Source organism: Nipponia nippon, unplaced genomic scaffold (genome assembly GCF_047370975.1).
Source record: "Nipponia nippon isolate SJK-2023a ecotype South Korea unplaced genomic scaffold, ASM4737097v1 scaffold_3, whole genome shotgun sequence".
Taxonomy (NCBI): domain Eukaryota; kingdom Metazoa; phylum Chordata; class Aves; order Pelecaniformes; family Threskiornithidae; genus Nipponia; species Nipponia nippon.
In genome coordinates, this window is record NW_028262347.1 from 107,881,125 (window position 1) to 107,906,683 (window position 25,559).

The 25,559-nt window shown below is 40.3% G+C and overlaps 1 protein-coding gene across 1 annotated transcript in view; it reads left to right on the plus strand.

The window, feature by feature from the left end:
* The first annotated feature begins 6,015 nt into the window (after positions 1–6,015).
* HECTD2 (HECT domain E3 ubiquitin protein ligase 2) overlaps positions 6,016–25,559 on the plus strand; it is a 42,068-nt gene continuing 22,524 nt past the window's right edge. Inside the window, exons 1-8 of the mRNA XM_087766899.1 lie at positions 6,016–6,306; positions 11,600–11,729; positions 17,947–18,085; positions 20,523–20,625; positions 21,555–21,644; positions 22,217–22,281; positions 23,358–23,403; positions 24,514–24,623. Coding sequence (XP_087623025.1) covers positions 6,085–6,306; positions 11,600–11,729; positions 17,947–18,085; positions 20,523–20,625; positions 21,555–21,644; positions 22,217–22,281; positions 23,358–23,403; positions 24,514–24,623 — 905 coding nt within the window. The 5' untranslated portion in view covers positions 6,016–6,084. The remainder of the gene's footprint in view (positions 6,307–11,599; positions 11,730–17,946; positions 18,086–20,522; positions 20,626–21,554; positions 21,645–22,216; positions 22,282–23,357; positions 23,404–24,513; positions 24,624–25,559) is intronic.

Below are 25,559 nucleotides of genomic sequence, written 5' to 3' on the forward strand. Positions count from 1 at the left end.
ATCCCTCGCTGTCACTTCAGTTCACGAATGTTCTCTTTTTAAAGAAATCAGGCTAGTCTGTTAAGCCGCAAGTAAGCAAAGATTTGCAAAGCCATGCTACACAGAAATCTGACTTCTAACGGTATTTTACCATTTTGCAGGTCATGTGGCGACAAAGGTACAGAAGCAACTTTCTGAATTAAACATTATATACTGCCTCCTCATTTGAATCTTCTTTAGCGTGGCACACTTGTTTCTTATTTCCAGTTTGCATGGAAATTGGATAAAATTCTCATATCTGCCTCTATCTCATTTAAAAATAATTTCCAGATCAAACATGACAAAGATAGAGGGTTATCTCCTAGCCTTAGCTTTCGTCCCTTTGCTATACCCTGGGGAAGATCATGCTGCTGTTATATCTTGTAAGAATTTAAGTGAAGTTAACTGAAGTTTAAAGATTGAATAACCAACACCAACTTTCTGGAGAGAAGAAATGGAAACCTTAGTAAAAGTTGCGTGGTCACTAAGTTCATTCTTTTCACTTGGTGAATTTTCCTCTTGTCGTGTCTCTCTTCTAGTGTTTGCATACGCTGCGTTATCACAGACAACCTCACTCTGGACATCACTAAAATAGCCATAGTGTTTTTAAAATAGAAGCTAATGATTGCTTTCAACCCAAAAGTCCTGTTCCATGACAAGGGGTAATATAATATTCAGGTTATTCAGGCAGACAAAAAAGAGTTAATTACTAACCTAAAAAATCAGCTCTTGCCTAGGCATCAGCATCCATGAGCCTTTTACAGTTAGCTGGTACAGATGTTGTATTGCACCAGTCAGTGATGTCAAGGAACCCAAAATGCCAATGTAATGATGCAGATAAGACAGAACTGCTGATTACCTCTTCCTTCTCTGCACTCGCAATGCCCAAGCAGGATCCATCCCATCTGATGATGTACCTTCAATCAAAAGTTTACCGTTTGCCAAAGAGAAAGGTATAATTGAGTATCTGCCAAGACAAAACAACAGCTGGGTAACTTGTATGTAAGTGCCTCAGATGAATTAGCTGAGGAGTTCTTTGCACCACTTTTCTACATATTTATAAACTCTTCAAAAAATGGGGCTTTCCAAGTACTGGAGGACAGCCAAAGGGTAAGTGAGAGCTATAGATTAGTTCATCTAATGTTAGCCATAGGGGAAATAAGGAGAGTTTGAGTGCACTTTGCACATGTGCTCCTGGGGAAGAGGGAGCTTTTCTCTCTTGCAGATGAAGGCATATGATCCGGGGACTGAAAGACAGAGTAAGACAAGCTCAAGTTTGACATAATTCCCTATTCCCAGCAAGAATAATAAACATAATTGGACTAGCTTGTCAGCAGTGGCAGATGGATTCACAGTCATTTGGATTGTTTAGGACAAAATTCCCCAAATTTATACCTTAGTCCAACTTCAGGGGAAACAGACGGCTGCAACAGGGGAGGTGAGGCGAGACTGGGGTCAGCCCTTACAAGCTCCGAGGCTGTGCAGTCTCAGAACAGTCATGACTTGTGGGCAGACATGAACTGCCATCTTCCCTAATGGGTGATGTGGGCAGGTGGCGCAGGAGGGTGGAGCAGCTCAGGAGTTAGCTGGCCGGGGAGCCCAGAAGTCACGCAGTCTCTGATTTTGATGATTCACATGGCAAGTGTGGCGAGCTCTCCTACTGAGGCAGCAGAGTAGCAGGTGGATTTCAGCGGCATCTTGCCAGAGTTCTCCTAAAAGGTCACCAAAAAAGATGCTTCTTTGTAAAACATTTCCATTTCAATGAATCAAGTCTTTCTGTTGAAACCGAAGTGTTTTGCCAAAAACCTATTGTGTTGGAAAACTCCCAACCGTTTCTCTCTCTCCTACTCCCATAGAGAGGAAATGGGTTGCCTCCAGCCTGTGCTTCCCCTTTCGATGTTTCAGCCATCCTGTGCTTCCCCTTGTGCCCACTCAGGGTCCATCTCACAAAGCACACATCTGTTGAATGGTCCAAATATTTTGTACTGGGAAGTGTACAAGATCTTCAAACAGTATGAAGAGAAAGAGTACTACTCAGTAAAAGAGAGAGACAGTATAGCTGCACGATGAGTGCATCACCAACTGGACAGGAAATTCGGCCTACCTTTTCCAAAGGACACAGGTCACTTCAATTCCTGAAATGCCAGTTTGCACCAGGGATCTTTGATACTCTTCGATTGCAAACACTAGCAAAGCAGTCGAGGGCCAGGGAAAAACCTATAATGGGCCAAAACCACCCCTAATGTTACTGAATTAAACCAGGGCTGATTTTGGCTATGGCTGCATTTTGACTTCTGACTGCAGAGGAACACGTGTGGTACACTCAATTATTTGTCATGAAAATACTAGCCAGGGAATTGAGCCCTTTTTAATTTTTTTCATTTGTGCATCACTCCCAAATGCCAGTCGCTGCGAGTGCATCTATTACTTGTAAGCATTTACTAATCATCTGTGAACAAATGTTAGCATTTGGTTTGTTTCCATCTGTCATTCCTCATGGCAGCCTGTGCCTGGCCACGTCATCGCACAGAGCTGTGCCGTTGACTTCTTCCCCTTCCTGACAACTCAAACTCTTTGGATAGAAGAAATATATTTGTGAACAATTTTAAAACAAGTTGCCAAGAAGGTCGTCTTCTGGTTGAAAGGATCAACCCCCTGCTAAGGCAGGACTGTTCTCCCATAAGTGTAAGACAATATGTTCAGGGTCACGTACTGCCTGTGTCCCCCCCGTAGTCATTCAGGGGTGTTACTGCCGTGTACGTATGCTGATCTGAGCCAGCAGCGTGGCATGTCAGCGTGGGGTCCAGCGCAGGCTGCAAACTCATCCAGGAACCAGGGCGGATGTGTAGGCCCAGGCAGGATGTACTCGGCACAAGCAACAGTTTTTGATTGAACTTTACCTTTCCCCAACTCACCAAAAAATACTGTGAAGTAGCTGGCACCATGTGATTTAAGATTTTTAAGCAGCTCAGAAGAGATTAAAAAACATCAACGAAAGGGTCCTTGGAAAGATATAGGAGGGAACATAATAACAATTGAGGATGGAAAAGCAACCACTGAGATGATAAGAAAAAGCATTATCAGCCTCAAAGAAAGAACTTGAAATATTATGAAAGGTGATGCAAACAAAAAGCCTGCAAACATTTTCAAAACAAAGGCATTGAGTGTGCACGGCTCCCAGGCTATCTGGCCAACAAATTCGTGAAGTCTTGTAAAATGGCAGTTGCATACCACTGTTTAGTTTTGCAAAATTTTGTATGTTGTATATCCCACAAATCTTGTCTGTTAGAAGACAGACTGTCTTTATCCTGTTTTCTGGCGGCTCCATTGCCCGCTACCCTGGTTTATCACTTTGGCAACAAATGATGGCAGGGTTTACATGCATTGCCTCATTACATGCAGCACTGCAGCACCCAGTGAGCATCCATCCGTGCCAGCAAATTTAAAGCCAGTTTAGACATGCCTTTCCCAGCTGTGGTTACATATTTGACTGCCTTGTGGATCTACGAATTATATTGAAATACTTTTTGTTACAAACCCTAGGCACCAGATGTATGCTACCTTTGTTAGAAGTGGGAAAATGTGTTTGCTTCTCCTATAGCATGTGGTCCTTTTACTCTCTTATAAAAATAGGAATTTTTTTTTTAACAGTACTTTTGTGCCTATTTTCATAATTGTCATGGGTCAAAATATTCACCTGAATTAGTTTAGTTCAACAGAACACTTCAGCTTCAAATAGCACAGGACAGCATGGACAGTAAAAATTGATGTCTTTGATGTTGCATTAGCTTTTTGTGAAATCATCTTGGCAGAAGGCTATGTCAGTGTTTTTGAAGCTATCGAAAATCAGGCCTTTATAGCTCAATGGAACTGAAAAAAAGGCATTATGAATTCATTTGTATACTTGCTTTCCTACATTTCTATTTCCCTTTGCTTTATCTCTCTCTGCAGGCTCAAGGGAGCAGATCCTTCTGTGCTTCAAGTTGGCACAGCTCCACAAAACAGCTGTGCCAATTACTTCCAGTTGGGGACCGCCACTGGGTGTATAGCTGCTCATACTGAAGTTGTTGCAATTACTATCATTATGTTATTTCTTGGCACGGAAAGGAAAAAGATGAGTGAGTGCTTGGGGGGCTTTGTTTAAGTGCAGCAGGCCACTTAGTCATGCAAACCACTGAGAACAACTGGGAAGTAAGCACAGTGAGGAGCGAAATTTTTGGAAAACCAGCTCTCATATTTAACTTGCTAAGGAGACAAAGCGATTTCTTAATGAAACCTAATAAACGCCAGGTCTGCCTGTTCCTTCAAAAAGGGAAGGGATTTTTCAATGTGTTAGATTAACACTGCAGTACCTATTATGCCCTTGCTTTCATGCAGCTTACAGAGATCTTTACCACAGCTCCAACCTGCAGGAGCTACTTGTGTAATGCCAATGCCGAGAAAAACTATCACGTGGTTTACCTCCATCTGAAAAACAATTTTGAAGATTTGTTTCAAGTGGTCTGTGACGCTATTCACACTGCTTTGATCCTGAAGCTGGGAGGGGAACTCTTCTCCAGACACAAAATTGGAGCGGTCTGAAAGCACCTTGTTTCGTCTGGCAGCTAATGGTTTGAAGGGCTTACATTTTACGTAGCTCGGCGCACACGAACATGGCACCCCTCGCACGCGGAAGGGCTCCCATGCCTTTGCACACCAAGCCAAGTGGTAGGCCAGTACCCCACAAATGCTGTATTACATCGAGTCCAGAGGTTGTATTGCAACCAGTTCAACACAGCACGTCTTAAGATTTTTTTTATGTTATTACAGCAGAGCTTCAGCAAGCCCAGGCTACCGCAGAGACGCTCCGACAGCAGGTATTACCTCAGGCTTTCCGCGACCTGTCCAAACGAAGGGCCAAGACCCGCCATCGCACGGGCCCTGGCACCGCTCTGGCTTCGCCAGTGAAAGAGAGACAGGACTAAGCTTTTGCGCTTCATTTTTGTATTTTTCTCGTTAGAGCGTGACTTGAAGCCGCGATGAAGGCACCCTGAGGTGACAGGGCGGTGTCAGCCGTGCCACTACCAGCACAGCCCCTGCCAGCACTGCAACACCGGCCCCGTGCGACGGAGAAGCGGGAGTGCCGTGCCGGTACCCGCCCCGAGGTCCCTTCGCCCCAGAATTATATTTATTACTCCTGTATTCACTCGTTGCCATGCCCCCGGCCCGGCCTGCCCCCCGCGGCCCGGCAGGAGGCCGCTCCCCGCAGGCGGGGGACGCGACGGGCACGACTTCGCTGGGAGGCCGGAGATCCCGGCCGGCGGAAGCATCGCCTGACCGGGGTGCGGCGGAGGGGTGTCCCGGGAGCAGGGTGCTCCGGGAGCAGGGTGCTGAGGCCGCCCCCGCCACCCCAGGGGCCCGGCGGTGCCCCCCCCCCCCACCGCCCCGGCGAGCGAAGCCCCCGCGGGGGCGCTGCCACCGCGCAGCGTTCGCCGCTGGCCAGCGCGGCTGCGCAGAGCGCGGGGGACAGCCCCGATTCCCGTCCGCCCGGCGCAGCCCGGCCGGCACCGCGGCTTTTCCTGCGCTACGGAGTTTCCGTAGCCGTGTCCTCCGCTGCCCCCGCCCGGCGCCCCCGGTCGCCAAGCGCGTTTCTATGAGCCGCCTATAAACAACATGGCGGCCGCGGGCCCTCTTCCTGCCCGCGGTCTGTAGGTGGCGCGGTGGCTGAGGGGGCGCGAGGGTAACGGGGTCCGGCGGCGCCGGCCGCCCCCGCTCCGCCGCCTTCCGCACTCCCCCTCCTCGCCGGGGCCGCGGCGGGGGCGGCAGGGCCGCGCTCCGCCCCGCCCCGCCGTGCGGGGGTGTCTGAGCGCCCGGGAGCAGCCCGGCTGCGGCATTGTCGCGGCGGCCCCGCGCGGAGCGGAGCGGAGCAGAGCGGCGGCACCTGGGGTGCCCGCGGGGGCTCCTCGGAGGGGCTCGGCGGCAGCGGGAGGGAGGGAGGGAGGAGAAGAGGGCGCGGGGGCTCGGGTGCCGGCGGGGGCTGCGGGGCTGCCGTCAGGAGAGAGGAGCGGGGCGGCCGGCAGCGGGGCCATGTCGCTGCAGAGCCCGCCGGCGGCCACGGCTGCCGCCGACCTCCCCCCCGGCCCCGGCGCGGGGCTCCCGCCGGGCGCGGAGCTGAACCAGGGCACCGCGGCGTCCCCGGCGGCCGAGGAGGGCGGCGAGGATGAGGAAGAAGAGGAGGAAGAAGGGGAGAAGGAAAAGGAGCGAGAGAAACTGCCGCCCATCCCGTCGGCATCCAGCGCGGCTGCCGGGGTAGGTGTCCTGCGGTCCCCGGCGGGGCCGAGCGACCCCTCCCCGCCCCGGCTGCCGCCCGCCGGGCCCCGGCCCCGGCCCCGGGGAGCGGGACCGGCTTTGCCGTCCCCGCTGTCATTTTCTGTGTTTGCCGCTTTATTCGTGGTGGTGGGGGAGCATCGTGTTCATTTTCTTTCATGTACTTTTCCGTTGGGAGGCTTTCATTCAAGTTTCTTAAAAATAACAAGTGCATCTGTAAGCAGTGACATAATGAAGCTATAAATTCTCCATCTACTTATAGTTCTTTAACATTTTACAACGGTCTGCTCTTTTGGGTTAGTCATGACTGAGGGTTTGCAGCATTGTCAATGTTCGTGAAGGGTTTTCGGGGGTGGAGAGTTTCAGCTCTAATACGCTTAATGGCAAGAGAGCTAGCTGGAAAATACTTTTGTATTTTTAACTTTTTCTCAAAAGGTCTTTTCCGGTTTTTACAATGTGTTGAAGCACAGATGACAAAACATTTCGATAATTGATGAATGAGTTAACACGGGTAAAAAAACTGAGAGAAGGATATTTGCCAGAATAATTTCATTTCAGAAACCTCGTTTGAGATTTTTAATTTTACTGGAGTTATGATTTTCTTTCTGCTGACCATACAATATTATGAAACATAAAGTTTTCCTGGCATGAGTTTAATATCTTACATAGCTCAACCTTAAAGCTTGCTGTAACTTAAGTCCCACAACAGAGCAAAAATTTTACCAATCCTGTAGTAGTACAGTTATGAGATTTTAATTCAACAGTTCTGATAAATAGCTGACTTACTAGAAATTATCATTTTATGTAATTTAAAAGATCGAGCATCTAATGTTTATGACTGTCGTGAAATAATTGTTACATTAAATGAAGTAATCGTAGGCAAACTGCAAACTCCCTAGAGCAATTCTGCCAATTTTGTGTTTTGCCTACAACCGTTCCAATCTTCTGAAAGACTTTCAGCTTTGCAAATCTGCCTGAATGTGGAAGAATGTGTTTGTTCTTGTGATTCAAATACAGATTTGGTGGGAGAAGTCTGTAATGGACAAGTGCCCGGGAGTTGTTTGTACCTTTGAAAATCTCCACTTCAGACTTCGAATGGCAAAAGCCAGTTCCTTAGCATAAAGATACAAGTGCTGGTCTAAAACGTGTCAGGCTTAGCTCAGCTAGTGAAAAACGTGTGCAGCTGGGCAGCCATGTAGAACTCCTGCTGCCTTAAAGAACCAGGAGAACTTGTTTGTAGCTGGACATCCTTCCTGTACCTCTGGCCTGTTGCCCACAGGCATTAGTTGTCTAAGTTGACCTGGTACAGAGGAGCTCAGATCTGGCTAGGTGTGATTTGCTTCTTAAATGTGTGTGGGATTTTGAATTTACAAAGAGCTGCATATAGGTTTTAATAGCATGTTACAGAGAGGTTTATGTGGACAGATGTAATAGATATTTCTATAGCTCTGGCTTTCTCTGTAACAGAATGCAGTTTTTGATTCAAATGTACCAAATAGGGAATGCAGGTATGCTTTTGCAAGACCTTTATGAGTTGCTGTAAAGAAAGTATTGGACTCTTGGTCTGCTAAGCCCTAGTTGTGACCAGCCTACACATCTAATTCCAGGGCTTCATGAAGTATGTTGTGAGATGCATCATACATAGCATGATTTTAATACAAGTTCTTGTATTAAAAGTTCTGATTGAACATCAAAAAATGAGTGTTACTTAATCGAATCCTCTCAAACATTTTTAAAGAGAGAAATATGTTCTCAGCCTCCTCCTCATTAAACTAGGGAAAAGTTTGTAATATGATGTGATGACACAAGGGGGAAATTATTGTCTTTAAAAAAAAAAAAAAATCTTTGCTTATTCATGGTTTTTTTCCCCCATTAAAATTCCTTTCCTTTACAAAAACATGCCTGATACAAATACAGTGATACTCCAGATGACTTTAATTTTTCTATTCTCTCTGCCTATTATTTCTAAATTTATAGCCATCGTATGATGACTATGGTGATATAGATACTATACCTTGTCTCTATATGAAGTGAGCCTCAGATATCCTTGTCTCAGAACATCTCCCCAGATTTTGTGTAATTGACATTGTCTTCAATGCACTAAAGACCCAGCATAGATTTGTACAACTGATGTGGCATGAGTAGAGCTTCCTTGAAGGCAACGTGAAGGTGTGACACATCCTCTAAACAGTTTCTGTTCTCCGCAATAGCTGTGGAAAAGGTCAGAATTTTACTAAGTCAATAGATGACCGTGGTATCCTTTTTCTCCTAAGAACATGTGCATGAAAGATGTTAAACATGGAGTTTAAGCTGGCTGCAAGTTGGAATAAAGGGATTATGTGACTATTGCTATCGTCATTCATATCGTGGCTTTTCCTAGCCAAGGGCCATGTGGCATTGTGGAAGAATGGTTACTTTTTTTTTTTTTACTTTTATTTCTAAGGAAAGTTGTGGAGATTAAATTAGTCCATGAATAAATTAACATGATCCTGCAAGGAGTTCTGGCTTTTCTTATGGGCCAAATGGTGATTAAAAATAATGCATAAGGGGCGATTGTGTGGAGGTCAGTATTCAGATTCTGAAAAAAAACTTGTGGGAAGCTTTTCCCCTAGTAAGCAGAAACAAGTAGAGGCTTCTGTAAAGCTAAACCAGTCCTATGTTACACCTTGCAGGATACGAATGGAAGGGAAAATCCTACTTCTTGAGTAGGGTGTTGAATTGACAGCTGCCTTTAGGTAATCTGAGTGTCTGCCGTGTCTTCTTGCACAAGGAAGAAAACCTTTTACTCCTTGCTGGCCTTTGCTTGCCACATACATATGGGTCTTGAGTGTTACATTAGGACTAAAGAGTAGGATTTTCAAGAAACTCTTCTAGATGGTCTTTTGCCTCGTCCCAGAAAGCACTCTGTATGTGCTCTTTGCAAACACTTTTGGCTTATTTTCACCACCTAATTTAACTTCAATAATGAAAAACATAGATTTATAAAGTATAATGCTGGTACCTTTCCAGTCTTATGGAGGGTTTAATGCCTTGGAAAACTTCCACTAAGAAGCCAGCAGAGTTGTGAGTTATTAATATGCTCTTAAAAAAGAGGATTAAAGATTGCTTTGACCCACTTACTCCCTTTAAGCATCCTCATTCTTTATGTGGGAGTTCAGTTTTCTGATGGCAGTATGTGTAGAGTCTTGGGTTCTAGAGGCTCACTGACCTCCTACAAAATTTTGTGAGTATGACATGGTGCTATATGCTTGTCCTAGATTACTCTCCCAGGAGATGTCACAGATCCTCATTAATGAGCATGTAGTTTCTCAGTATTCCTCCAGGGCTTTCCAGTAAGCCTTTGTCCATACGTTTGTTTAATAGTGTTGGAACTGCACTTGGAGCAGGATGATGGAGTTAAATAGCACGTGCAATTTTTGTTCTTTCTGATCACTGCTGAGGAAGGCGGCATTAAGAAGAACCTTTTACAATAACTGTCTAACTATACTATTTCAGTGACATGGCTGGAGTAAAACCAGGAAAGCTGAGTCAGTCAAAAAGGCTGTCACAATAGTCTGTTTTATAAAAGCTCCTCTTACCAATTATCTATGATATCTATTCCCTGTTAATCATAATTAGACTAGTCCAAGTTCCAGAGGTTTTCTACCTAGAGTGTACATTTTGTGACATAGCAGATTAACCCCAGATCTGGATTTGTTTAAAAGTCCTTTTTCAGTCAATCATGTCTTGCCGTGTTTTTTCAGGGTCTGTTTTTCTCCAGTCATGTGCCAGGTGATTTTTAAGAAGCACCTTAATGATATTTCAAAGGTTATAGAATAAAAGAAAAACTTAATGTGGAAATCATAGTAGTAATTATGTTTTATTTTTGAATGTTTGTTGCACACAAGGAATTTGGAGCTAGAAATTGAAACTTGCTATTTTTAAAGCCAGAAGTCCTGCTGATTGTTCAAATTTATAATTTGCTGAGTTATAAGTCATGGAAAAATGGCTGTTTGTGCCACAGTTATTTAGAATTCCTGGCAGTGTACCTGCTTGCGTACACTGTGGCATGGCAGGTTTATGGGCTGTGTTATTACCCTCCTGGTGGTATTTCAGGATGTTGTGGTGGAAGTGAAGTGCTTTCCTCAGGGCTCTGGCTGCATGTCTTAGTCCAAATTTACTACTTTTAAGGGGAAAGGGAAATGTATGGGTTTTTTTAAAAAGGTAGGATATTACGTTAATTGTTCTAGAATTTTTATTCTCATTTGGGGAATTACAGTTTTGATTTGCATGAAAACATTTTTTTTTTTTTAACTGATACTGCAGATACCAGATATCAAGCAAAGGAATCTGTATGCTAATGTGAGGCTGAAAATCATGATGTGCAGGGAGAGTACGTATATTTTTTTGAATTGATCTACCTTTGCCTGATATCAACTGATGACTTGGAGCTGGGATGGAAATTAAAATCTCCATCGTGCAACTTCTGTCATCTTGGGCAAGCCTCTTGATCCACCCGTGCTTTGCAAATTCTCCAGAGTAAATAACTATATCTAATGGCACTCAGTGTCAAACAGACCGATTGGCGCAATCTTTTGGAAGCCTTTTGTGTGATTTCACTTCTGTTCACTGTTAAAACACATTAGCACTCAACATTTCATAGCAAAGGCTTGTGCAGACTCCTCGGTGGCAGCACATATAGGTACTCAAGCAGGTTTTTTTAACATGGTGTTAACAAATGTTTGTTGGCTAGCCTTTCTTCAGCGGCAGCTGATGATTTTGATTCATCGGAGTTTTTGCCCAGGTAGCCAGTATTTAGATTTTATTAGCAGGCTAGCTCACGTAGAATTTTTGGCCCCACGTTTCAAGTCTTGGGAAATTTGTCTAAACTACTTCAGTATATTAGGGTTATTTGGAAAGAGGAATATGTGACGCCTTTCATCTGTTTAAACTGATCTGGGTGCAGTGAGGAATACAAAAGTAGTTAGAAATTAGGATATAGAAAGTTAGAATATTGTTGAAAGCATTCTAATAGTATTGTGTTTTCCTCACAGTATTCCAAGGATATCTTCATATCCTGCAAATTAATACTTGAGTTTTAAAGGAATTTTATGGTACTTCTCCTGATTCAACTTGAAACAAACTTTGCAGAATCATTATTTATGTCTTATTTAGGTATTACCAATCTGATTTCAAGGTAAAAGATATTTAAGTATTCTGTGTAATGCCTCATTAGTAAGATTACTCTTGCAGTAATGTATTAGCCCTTTATAGCATGCTGTCATCTTAATTACAGGGGTTGGAGAGAGGAGCCAAAAATCAGTTTTCCACTTTCAGCAATTTTATCACAACTATCAACCAAAAGAAAGAAGGCATCGGAAACAGAAATTCGCCTACGCAACTTGTTATACCCAACATCAAAAATGGTAAGAGAATAAAAGCCCTGTGTTAGTTACCAATTTAAGAAGGTGCTCAGTGTTCTGCCAATATTTGTATTGTGGTAGTGCCAGAAAATCTAGATTTCGTTAAATTATGCTGTGCTGTACATTTTACAGGCAGTAATATATATGATAGTCCGCCCTCTGTAGAAGTTATGTCACAGAGACAAGTTAGATAAGAAAAACAAATAGACCTGGAGTATGAAATAATCATCTGAAGTTTTAAAGAAAGTTACAGATTCAGTAGTCCATCTGCAGATACTATTTGTCTAACTGCAGTCAGATGTTGGTTTCTCTAGAAATTGTATCAGAACTTTGTGGTAAAGATTTTTTTCTATCACCATCTGAAGGATGGCAGGGATGAGGCAAGCATAGGGCTTTTAAGGGAGACAGTTGGTGAGAGCTGCTGTTTTTCAGTGAAGGTGAAAGCCAGTGATGACACAAAATAAAATTCAGAGGCAAAGACTGGTAAGCTCTGAAGAGCTTTAAAGGTGAGAAGGAAGGTGGCTCTGGTATGATGAGGTAACGATAATTGATGAAAAGATAGAAAGTGGAGCTGTGTATTCAGTATGGTAAGATAGAATCGTGAAGCCTGATGAGATGACATTGTGGTTAGACCTGAAATTTTTATTACATTTTTGGGCTAGGATATGGAATTTCAGTAATTTGGGACTTCTGATAACAGGCTGTACAAATATTCGTCAGGCTTGTACTAATCTTGCCTCTGTGGTTCTCTAAGTCTTCATAGCACTCAGTGAATTCGAGGCTAGAAAGAAAGACACTGCATTAATTAAGAGATCTCAGTAGCCCGAGTTTGAAACAAAACTATGGACAGGTATTGCCAGTTTCAAAGTTGTGTAGAAAAAGGTGGCTTATACCTTGCAAGATTGGATCCTTACTAAAATAATCTTTGTATCCATGCTAGCTATACTGCAAAAGTCAATGCAAGACTACTTTTTTTTTTTTCTGTAGCAATTTTTGTTACAGAATAAGGAGGTGCTTTCTACTTAAAAAAAGGGGGGCGGGGGGCAATCACTGAAACATAGAAGGCAATTCTGTGTAAAAGACAGCTCAGACAGGATTTTGTACTTTGCTCAAGTCACTTTGTACTACACAAAGGAAACCAAGGTGGCTGGAGATGGCCAGCGAAGAATTCTCTGACTGCTGCATAACTTACTGGAGTTAAGGTAGAAGTGGTGGTTTTGAGGGCAATACTTGGGGTAAAGCAAAAAGAAGATGCTGCAAAGCAGGTCCAGAGCTCTGCTGATTCTTACAAAGTGCTGTAAGGTTGAGCTAAAAAAGCTGGAAGAACAACCTTCAGGTGGCCATTGCTCTAACCTATACATTTTTAAAGGCAAGTCTTCGTATGTGAATTGCATGTAAACAATTGCAATATTGTTGGAATATGAAAGTCCTCAGAGAAATAAAATGTTTTGCCTTTCTCGGATAACATTATTTTCTTCAGAAGCTAAAAGTGACCTCTTGTCAATACTACCTACTTAGCTGCTAGCCTTTTTAACAGAAAAATGCATGCAGTTGATTCATTGACTCCAAGATACTGTCTTTCATTATTTAAGCCTTAATTGTTTCCTGTCCAGCTTTTGTCTGAATAGTTGCTTAATACAATCTTCTGTTATGATATGAAAGCCTGCTGCTTAATAAAATTTAGGACAAAGTAAAATTAAATCTAGTATTGGGCCAAGCAATGTGACAAATACAATGAATTCTGCAAAAAGGTATTTCATTAAACAGAAGAAATCTGACACACACCCCCTTTTTTTTGTGCCTGACAAGAATGGTAAACTCTAAACACCTCTGTTTCTTGAAGTGCCCTCAGTTCTTGCTGTACATGATACTGTCCCTGTTGTAATTACTGCCTCATAAGTACTTAGTTGTTAATTTTCACCACGCTAATGCATGGCAATATTTATTATAGTCAAGGATGTATTCTTGAAATTGAGCTCAATAGGTAAAATTGAACGGATGTTCTGGTAATTTCAGCATCAGAGTAACCTGCCTAAATAAAAACAGATTATTTTTACTAACAGTCCAAGGTGCACTCAGAATTTTTTTAGAAGGTATGTATATTCTATGGAAAAAACAATCATTGAAACAAGCTTCTCCATTAAAAATGCTTCTTTTGCTGTTCTGGAATTGAGGAACGATGCTTGGTTGGTGTTTTTTTTTCAGGTTATCTATACATGTGCTATCTCTCTGAATATGTGTGTGTGTATATATATATATATATATGTGCATATACTGGTAATACTTGAGTTCAAAGAATGGTAATTTCATTGAAAAACAAAAGCATGGGAAAGGTAATGCTGGTGAATACAGCATGAAAGTTAGGGTGATGTTTGTTTCCTATATAGCTGCCACAGAGATTGAATTTATATAGCAAGTCTTCTAATGCAATAATGACCTTGTACGAAATCTGTATAGGAACTAAATTGTTCTAGTTCTTTTATAATGTTATAGATACAAGTGAGATTTGTTTGCTTTACCTACTTTGAAAATTTTCATCTGCCAGTAGCTGTGTTGGTCACCGTGAAAAAAACTGCTATTCATTCACCCTAAATTTCCTTGTAGTGGTCAATTCTGCTTTGTATCAATGAGATTTTCTTCCTCAAAGTTTTTGATCATTCCCCAAGCAGTCATGCATTGCTAAGTCTTTTTACATGATGTAACTGGGCAAACAGCCAGAAATGATTGCTTTTTCTTGTCTTGTAATACTGTGTTATTGCTGCTTATCAACTCAATACATAAAGTTTCAAGTTTCTCCTCAATGAATACAAGTGACAGATCTTAATTAATATTTTTGAATGTCAGATAAGCAAATAAATCTATTTACAAATAAACTTGAATTATGGCAAAACACACTGAAGCTGACAGTATTTATTAAACATATTATTAAAACTCAGTATATCTAATTTAAGCTGCGTATATTTCAAAGAAAATTGCGTCACTGACAGGGTGCGAGTTACCAGCTTAGCACCTGCAGCCTCAATTTACTGAAATGATTAACAGCTTCTGTCAGCAGCTGTCTCTTCTGCAGATGCGGAGAGAATATTTTGCTCATTTCAGTGTATTCAGCTGGTTATAATTCAATGTTTAATCCATTTAAAATTGAGAAGACAGAATGAGAGCTAAATTAAAATGACTTGTCTTTCTCAGAGTATAAAAATAAGACATAGTCTTACTTTCTTTTAAGTTATTCTATCCTGCTTTCAGAGAATGATGTGCAATAGGAGAGCACTTGCATGGTGGGATTGTTCGGCACCTTGGCTTGAATTAATTTAGTATCTATGTGTCCACTTTGTTTTTTAAATTACTACTCTTCTCTTGAAATAGCTTTAAATTCCAGCTGTGAGGATGGGCAAAGTTCTGTATCTAATAATAATAATTGGTGCCATACTCAGGGGATTGAGGGCAGCTCTGATCTGTTATCGTCTGATGAATGGTGGCTGAGTTAAGTCACAATGACAGTGTCTCTGTCATTAGCATGAGTGAAAAGAACCTGCCTTTGGGTTTGGGGGATTTTGTTAGCAACTATTTCCCTGCTGTGATAAACGGAGTAGGCAGCGGAGTAGTGATACTACTTCGATGTTTATTTAATTTTAAAAAACAACAACTCTTGGAATTGTAGCTAAAAGGCTTAGAGGGTTCTTAGGCAATTCACAGAGGATTTTTGTTTAATATGTTTGACTTTTGAGGACACTTCTATTTTATACAGTGTCTTTTATCCCGAACATGCGTCATAATTCATATAAATGCTTTTAAAAACATGCAGTATAAATCAGACTAAAAACACATTTTAAGGATATTTGAGAAGACTGTCAGTAGCATGGATGTTTGTGTATACTGCATTGGAATTTTTTTTTTTTTCATGTTTTTGGTGGGTTTACCTTGGCTGGCTGCCAGACGCCCACCAAGCTGCTCTATCACTCCCCCTCCTCTACAGGACATGGGGAGAAAATAAGATGAAACAGCTCATGGGTTGAGATAAAGATAGGGAGTCCACTTTCCAATTACCATTACAGGCAAAACAGACTTGACTTGGGGATATTAATTTGTTTCCAGTTAAACAAAACAAAAGCAAAACTCAAAACGCCTTCCCCCCATGCCCCACTTCTTCCCAGGCTCAACTTCACTCCTTCGTTTGCCACTCTTCTACCTCCTTTCCCCCAAGCAGCACAGAGGGGTGAGGAATGGGTGTTGCAGACAGCTCATAAAACTTCATCTCTACTACTCCTTCCTCTTCACACTGTTCCCCTGCTCCAGCATGGGGTCTCTCCCACAGGATACAGTCTTTCACAAACTGCTCCAACATGGGTCCTTCCCATGAGTTGCAGTTCTTCCAGAACTGCTCCAATGGGGGCCCTTTCCACAGGGTACAGTCCTTCAGGAACAGATTGCTCCAGTGTGGGTCCCCCATGGGCCACAGTTCCTGCCAGCAGCCTGCCCAGGCATGGGCTCTCCACGGGCTGCAGATGGATATCTGCTCCGCTGTGGTCCTCCATGGGCTGCAGGGGGACAACCTTCTTCACCGTGGTCGTCTTCACAGGCTGCAGGGGAATCTCTGCTCTGGCGCCTGGAGTTCCTCCTCCTTTTCCACTGACCTGGGTGTCTGTAGGGTGGTTTCTCTCTTTTCTTTTTAATCCCTCCTCTCTCAGCTGCTGTGCAGTGTTTTTTACCCTTTCTTAAATATTTTATCACAGAGGTGCTACCAGCATCACCGATGGGCTCAGCTTTGGGCAGTGGTGGGTCTGTTTTGGAGCTGTCTGTGTCTGACATAGAGGCAGCCACAGGTCTCCTTTCACAGAGGCCACCCGTGCAGCCCCCCCTCTGCCAAAACCTTGCCATATAAACCCTATACAATGTTCTCGGATCAAATATAAAGTAAGGAGTAGAATAGAAAGACCTTGTTAAAGCACTGCTATTTGTACTTAGAATAGGCAGCCAAATTTATTGAAAAGAAATGTTTAAAGATGCTATTGTTTCAACAGTAACTCTCTGCAAGACAGAAAACTTGCATTTCCCATTTAATTTATTGGAGAGATTCTTTTAGGAGGCTGTAGATGATCCACAGTCAGCTCTACCTAAAATTATATACCACGGTGTAGAAAAACTGACTGAAGACTTTTCCTTGTACATCAGAAAACAGTTGGACTTTGGTGTGATTGTGCTTGAGATTTTTCTTAGGTGTAGGGAACACCGGTGTTATCGGTACAATACAGTAATGGATGACATTATTGTTTGTGACTAATAGCTACCAGTCATGGACTGCTTGGTTTGTCTTTCAAACAGCAAATATAACAGGATCACCCTGGGTAGCTCTGTAGTTCCATTACATCCTTTGACTTTTTTTTTTTTTTTTTAATTATGTTCTAACTTGCTTAGCTAGAGTTCCTCAGGTTCATGTAGATGTGATGTTCAGAATAGACACTTTCTTTAAGCATCTGACTTTAGAAGGCACTTGGCTTAATGTTCATAAGGTTTAGCATCTACAGCTACAAATAGATTAATGAAAATTCTGCAGCACTCATTTCTAAAAATGAAATTATATATGAACTTGAGGTTTTCTTGTGTTATGTGGATGCTGCTGTATGTATACCAGTGCATTATTACTGATGTAATACTAGTGCATCTTATGTAAGTACGCAAGTACAGTATTTCGCTATTTTCCCTAATAATGAGTTGGAATACAGATCGCCAGCTTTTTTTTTTTTTTTTTTGTCAGCAGTATGCCAGCAACTCAGTTGTGAAAATCTGTCTGGTTTTCTTTGTTTTTTTAATAGACAAATAATGTGTTTGTAACTTTGTCCAGCAGTTCATTTATAAAATAGTAGAGACTCCTGTCTTTCAGAAAGCCTTAGATAGGAGACAGACTGGCCAATATTCTCCCTCCATTGGCAGAAGGAAGCACTTTGTTCACAAAGACTTGGTTATGAACTCAGGACACAATTTTTGTTTGTAGGGTTTTATTTCCCTTCAATTAATGGAAGTTTCCGTCCTGTCTGGGCTGAGCATATGGCAAGAAAAGTACTTGGATGAGTAGGGGTTTAAAGATGTAGAATCAGACAGTGTGAGTTTTCTCTTCCCCCCCCATCCCTCCCCTCCCCATTCCTACATCTCTGTGTTTTACTAGCTGTTATTTATATGATTGCATTGTATTTATTGGTTGGTTGTTTTTGTTTTAAATAAGTGAGAGACCTACCACCTATTTGCCTCGACGTACGGCAAAAGCAGCGCATCTCTATAGATACACTACCCCAAGAACTGAAAGCACCGATTCCTCCTGAACCTTGCCTTCCCATCCGAACCAAAACTGTGAAAGATTTTCAGTAAGTTACACTGGTATTTCTAGAAGTGTACTCTCTTTCTTTGGACTTTCTTCATTTTGTCCTAATTCATACATTTGACTTTGTTAATCTCAAATGAGGGAACAGTTCAGTAAGACTGACTAGTAGTAGTAGTAGTTAGTCTGGTTGTGATGGTGGGATTGATAACTGTTACTGTGAAAATTATCAAAATACTGTCTCCTGTATTTCAATACAAAGCTTGTACTTCAGAGAGAGAAATTCAGTTCCTGACATTCAGTGGATGTTTAGTTTTGGAAAAAAATATGTATGGCTTATTGTAGGCTGGAAAATCCCTTTCAATTGTAGGTATTTTGTTTGTACTGCCAATTATGATGTGTCCTGTCCATTGAGGTACTGAACATTCTCGGTCTTGTGTGAAACACTGCACATCAGACACTTAAATATACAACATCATAGTTGAGGACCAGAAGCGGTAATTACATGGACTGCACTGTTTCTAACTTTGGGCAAAAGTACAGATGGCCTTTCTTCATGCATTATGTTAAAGAGCATTAATTTTCAATATTAGTTTTATGGCAAAAACTGATTTCTTTTTTCATGTATACTTGCTGCTTATGTGACCACAATTTTAAGGAAGTGTAAGCTTTTAAGTAAGTGTAAGCTGTTCTAGCACTTCTCTATGAGAGGCACTATGCTTTAAGTTTGTCTAAGTAAAAAGAATTTTAAGATTAAAGAGTCTGTGCAGACAATATTTGTGCTGCTGCCCCATAACACTGATTTAGTTAGAAGGAAAGTAGAACTGATGTGAAATAGTGTCTTGTTTTCCACCTCTGTTTTTCCAGATTAGTATCAAAACTGTATCTGCATTCAATTTCTTCCAGCACTGCTATGATATTCAGTACACAATGCTTGATCAGCTTAGCTAGGCTAGCAGAAGTCCCCAGGGAAACCACCTGAATTGTATTTAACTACGTCTCCCTGACGTCAGGTCTACACCACAACGTTTTGCTGGCTTTGCTTGGTTCGCTGTGGTCACAAGGCAATAGAGAATGTTTTTCCTCTACTTAACATTACCAAAAATTGTGATGTTGATGCTGTCATTTGAGGACATAGCATAACTTTGTTGAAAAACTAATGGCATATGGTGCGTCTACACTAGGGGATTCTGCCTGTGATACGTGAACATATATTGGCAGTGTTTCTTTAGAGTGGATGTGTTCTTAGAGGGGTATTTACTAACTCATTGGAAGTGTGGTTTTGCTTGCTTGCTTGTTTGTTTGTTTTTTGTTTAGCCTTAGCACCCACAGAGCAGCATTATGCTGCTGTAATACCCTTGAGTGTTTTACAGTAGGATAATCTTGGTCAGGAAATGGGGAGTAGTATTCCTAGGAAGAAGCCTGATTCTTCTATTTTTCAAACAGATGGGAAAAAAAAAATATCACAGTTGCTCCAAGAGGCATATGAGCATATACTCTTCATTGCTCTTTTCTATGTTTGAAGTTTTGTGCATTCAGTGAGGAAGAGGAATGTTTTTTGATTAGTCAGTGTGTGTGTTTGGTGGAAAAAGAAACAGGTATAAAAGAATTTGACAAGAGGTGAGGTGATCCTTTGTTGGTATTCAGGTGATCTGAAGAGCTGAAATTTTTTCCATATTCAGATTTTTGTATCTATTGACTGTTGCCTAATTATGTAATTATCAAGAATTTTATTCTTTCAAGTAAAGTATTAAAAAGTCGTTAGCATTTTTTGGATGTCCCACTGATAACTTTTCTTTTTAATATCTAGTACAAAGAAACTATCTAGGGGGTAGCAAGCTGGGATTTGTATCACCAGAATTGTGGATAGCTAAAATAAAATTCTGCTTCAAAGGTTGGTTGGGGTTTTTTTGTTTGTTTGTTTTTAAATGTATGATATTATACAAAATTTCATATACAGATACTTGCTTTAAGGTCCAATACTTAAAAGGACTTTAACAGTAAATCCATAGATTTTGTTGTTTGATTTTTGGAACGTGTACCTTCACATACAAAGATTAAATTTTATTTGAAAAATTTGAAGAGAAATAAAATTTTGTACAAATTATAATGAATTTGACTAGTTTAGGAGCCTGCATACTTAAATAAATTAGTCTCAGAAATTTTATCATGTCAGTGTATCTTCAGCGTGATTCTATTCTGCTAATTATTTATCTTAACATACTGAACCGTGACACCATGAATTAACATTTTGAATAAGAGACATTGCTGAGGTGTATCAAACACAAACTATGCTTTTGTTCTCTTGTAATACCATGATCTTAAAATGACAAGGAAGATGTTAGAAAGACACTGATATTATACTTGTCTGTCTCCTAAGTATGCTTAGCGAGGAAAGCTTAGAGTTACAGTGCAGTCTAAAGTCTAAGTGTTTGGGAAGATTGAACCCTTATATTACTGATATTTTAATATATTCTTTCTAGGGATGATGTGGAAAAGGCTAAGTCATCAGGAGACTGGAAAGCTGTACATGATTTTTATTCTACATCGTTTGATTCTTTCCTGGAGATAAATGCTGCATTTAAGGTAGAAAGTAATTCATAATACTACTTAGTACTTACAGTGCTTTGTATCTTCAAAATGTCTACGAAAACATCAGTTAAAGGCTTGCAGCTAGACTCAAGGCCACTAAGATCATTTTGCCATGTTCTCACTCTGCCTTTGGTAGACAATCTGTTATTGCATTGATTTATTGATTCCAGTTTAAGCATCTATATTTCAAGCATATGTGGAGCTTTAAAATTCCAGTACGTAGTTCGTTTTGTGACACTATGACTGTGTAGATACTTTGTACACAAACTGCATTTTAAAAACATGCAAGCTAATGCAGCTAATACGGAGGCCCAGGCAAATCTGGAAACAGAAATTCTCTGTCCCTAAAAAAAACTGTGATATGGGCTCAAGTAGCATAGCTGTTCTTGTGTTGTGATGGCATACTCAGTTTTCCTTGGGAAAGATCATATTTCTGTGTGAAAACTTTCTGAGTTCATGGTAATTAATATTTCCTGACTATTACAGAGCAAAATGGGCTTATGATATTTAATGTGGACAGTAGGGCCTGAACCTAGACAAAATAACCTGTGACTTTTAGTTACTTAACAAATATTGAATGCTTATAATTTTGTTGCTCCTGTCCAATGATGGATCGACAACAAAGATGAAAGATGGAAATTCAGTGTAACTCATTATTTGACACCCTCTTACATTTTTAAAATAGAACAACAAGGTAATGGAGTTACATGAATATTGCCATCATGTAAGATTAATATTGTTTAGCTTCATCTTTCACATATTAATAAAAGCAACTTAGATTCTTATGTTTTGATAAGGAAAATAAATAGTTATATCTGTATATGTTTTGTTTAAACGTGCTGTTAAACTTTTATTTTCAAAGACAGCTAAAATATTCAAAATATTTCAAAACCAAAATGCTTCATGTATTATCTAACTTACAGAAAGATACCAATTCTCCATTTAATACCATTGAGGACTCTGGAATCAATGCAAAATTTGTGAATGTTGTCTATGATGCCTTATTAAATACTGTAAGTAGAAGAAAAGAATTCATGTTTTAAAACATTTTAACAATTATTTCAGCAAAGAAATATGCTAAGAAGCAATTTATACCAAAAGTTTTTCTCAGATAGGCACGATTTCTGAAGAATCTCTCAAAACATACTTAAAATGGTCCCATGAGAATTGCCATAGAATCATGAAAACTGCTCTAGTAAAAGAGAAGGAAATTTTTGCTACTAGTACCGCACAGTTTATACTGTGGTAGATCTCAAAGACCGCTTGCAAGATATGACATGACTGTGACGGGACACTGCGTGGTGGGCAATAAGGAAAATGTGAGGATGGGGGTAGCAAAAAGTAGGTACTGTGCCTAGTAAACAAAGGACGGGAGTAATTTAAAATTATATTTACAGTTTTTAAGTTGTTTAAAGCCTCAGCTAATAGTTTGTGAGGAAAGATACTTAGGAGCTCAGCATCATAACACAAAGATTTCTTAGCTGGCTTGAATCACAAGCAAAACAAACTTGCTTGTTTGTACAGTATCTTGTATCGAATATGTATAATTACATCAGACATGATTTTTCCTCTCCTTTTTCCATAGCCTCAAGATGTTCAGAAGTCAGTCCTAAAAGGAATAATTAATGGTCTGCTACAAGAATGGAAAGGGTAATCATAACAAATGCTTGCAGTAGTGCTGTGCCAGCACTTACAACTGATATACGTTTTGTCTTTATTGTTTTAGCCAAAGAAAGAAAATGTTCTGATACAACTTATTTGATTCGTAAGAACTTATCTCCATTTGGCAGGCAAATCTGCTGAAATATATCTTCAGCTCTGTAAGCGGACATTGAGCCTGTGAGAGGCAGATCCAGACCCAGCCATACATTCCCCCACAAAATCTCAGCTGCTTGTTGCAGGGCAATCTTTCGGGCATCTGAACTGTGAGATGAATTAAGGAATTTTTCTAGAGTAAAACATACTCTTCCCGCACACCACGCAACAGCAACTAATGTGTTAACCTAGATAATTCCTTGACCTGAAGTTTACTTCTCAATACTGGTGGTGTTTGGCAATGGCATAGGAAGGGCAGTGCAGAATGCAGAAAGGGATAGCCCAAGGGCAGGAGGTTTGGAGATGACAACATTTTAGCAAGAAGTAATAGAAGCGAGAACGCATAGTTTGATTCACAAAAAGAGATAGCAAGAGACAGCGCCTTGGTGTGCCTCACCTGTGTCCCGGCCCTTGGCTATTCCTTTCTCCACCCTATGCTACCTTTTCTGTGCTGTAGCTGCACATGTGTTTGTGGTTATGTGAAAGCCTTGAAGCAGATAAACAGCAAGAAATACAGAGGCTGCAGGGGTAGAAGTCTATGGAGAATTCTGGCAGGAAATATCTAAGATGGGGCAAATAGACTCTTCTGTTGTGTCACCCAAGGTAGACAACAGCATGGACTTCACTCTTTGGAACACCTCTTACTCTTCAACTCTGACTTTTTCTTTTTTTTTTTTTTTTTTTGCCTTCTCTCTTGTGTTATGCCACAAAAGACAGGTGCTACTGCCTTTAGAGAGTAGTCAGAATCTTTAAGTGTCCTCTTCAATTTCTGAGAGCAGTGAAGATCTTTAAATACAGTATTCAACACGTATTGGCGAAGCAAGGTTAAATCATGGGGTGTGTGTTTTCATGACTCTTAGTGTGTGTATATGATGTATACATATGGTTCTGCTTATTTCATTCATTCATAGGCCACGAACAAAAGATGATCTTAGAGCATACTGTATACTTTTACAGGTAAGAAAAATACAGTCTTTTTATTTAAGTATATGTCGGCTTAATTTATAATCTATAAACCAGTATACTATGCAAACAAGATACTTTGTATAGCTGAGATACGTAACATTTAATTTCCTGTTATAAGAATGTATTAAAATATGGAAGAAGTGTAGGGTATGCATGATGGGAATGGGAGCTTAATGGAAGATAGTCGATGGGGAAAGTTTGCATAGGTTAAAACTATGAACTAACAGTTAGACATGTAATTGTTTCCTATCATTTTGTGGGGTGAAAGAACAAATGTTTTAGCAGGTTATTTATTCTTGTTTCTTCCTTAGTCCCAGATTTGCTTTATTGGTATGCTGTAACTCTGATCTTTCCAGAAAGTTTCAGTATATGCACTTTTTGATATTGCTGTAACTTTCTCCAGTGTTGCATTTTATCCAGCAGACTCTCTCCAGTCTATCTGACAGGCTACGTTGTCTGATTTCTGTCTGTGTTAACCTATTACCTTTGCTACTGTAGTTGAGTTGCATTTGTAGCAAATTTCCCCTTTAAATTTTGCCAGTGTAGATAACGCCTCTCCACACAAGGAGTGGTTTTTGCTGTTATTTGAGAAGATCAGATGGTAATTTATTTTTTTGAGACCATAGTTTTCTTCTCTGGGGTGGTATACTAGCTGTGAATTATAAGGAATATATCCTGCTGAAAAGTGGGAATGTGTGAACTCATACGTAAGAGGGAAAATAAGTTTAGACCGATGTGCAGGAAGACAGGAGCTATGAGAATCCTTATTACTGAGACAGAAAGCACATCAGTCGGAGTGTAATTTGCGTGCTACAGAGTAAATGATAATCCAGAAAAATATATTGAGTACTGCCTTTGTTACCTGTGGGCTTTCTTTTGAAAAAAAAAAAATCATACTTTTACAATATTGAAGTTATGTATTTTTTATTTGACTAGAAGTTGCAAATATTTTTTTTCATAGTTTTACCACTGTCACAGCAATTTTGTGAATTCCTTTCCTGCATAATTGTATTGGCAACAACAAACATAAGAAAAAATCCTAATGACTTTTTTCCCTTTATGCAGTTTATTAACCTAACACATTTTTTTAATCTTTTTCAGAATCCTCAATTTAGTAACACTTCTACTTATGTCATCTATGCTCACTTGCTAAGACAGATAGCAGCCTTAACAGAAGCTGACCATCATTTCCTAGTGCACTGGTCTAAAAAGTAAAAAAAAATAAAAAAATAAAATTAAAAATTCCATTTTTAGGATTACAATTGCTACTGTATTTCCATTGATGTTGACTGTTTTATAAATTATATGAAAGTTAAATTAATTGACTAAAGAGATTGTTTTTGTTGTTTTCAAAGTACATTTGGACATATTCCACTAAGTGATACTGATTTATAGATGCAAACGGTATATAATGTATAAAAATGAATATGCAAAAAAGCCTTAGTTGCAAAATAACTTATGTAAGTTATTTTTCCGTAACACGTGCAAAATAACTTATGTGTGTAAATTTTTCGATACATATTTAAACGGTATTATTAATAGAAACATCTTTATGATCTTTGTTTAAATAAAGGTTTATCTTGCATAATTTGCAAAAGATACTGTAACTTTATTGTATGAAAACCACAAATGAAATCGAGTCCCTGCTTCATAGTGTAATAGAGGTGGTGAGAGAGTGTAGTTAGGGCATTAGACTTTTAATTAATTGAAATAACTCTAATAGCACCTCACTTATAAAGTCATATGGGGGTAACTGCCCAAAGAGCGGCTTTCAAGTTGGTATGCAAGTCGCCTTCCTTATAATGACTGTGCAAAAAGTTCAGTCTGGGGTAAGAAAAAAAGTTTGAATGGCCATATTCACAGTTCCCTTATCTCCCAGGGAATCTGTCAATAGAGGATTTTCTTCTCTGCAAGGATGGAAATTATATTTCCCTCCCCCTACCCTGTAATGTGTCTAGATTTACTTAAAATTGTGGTAATGTATGACTTCACTTGAAACAGTGGTTACAAATAAGGTTTACCCTCTTGCTTAAGGATGCAATAGGCATATTGATGTTTTTATTCTTAAAACATGTATTAGAAAACTGAACCATTAAAATAGGAGAGCTCTTATTTAGAAAAGGATGCTTTAATATATCTACACATAT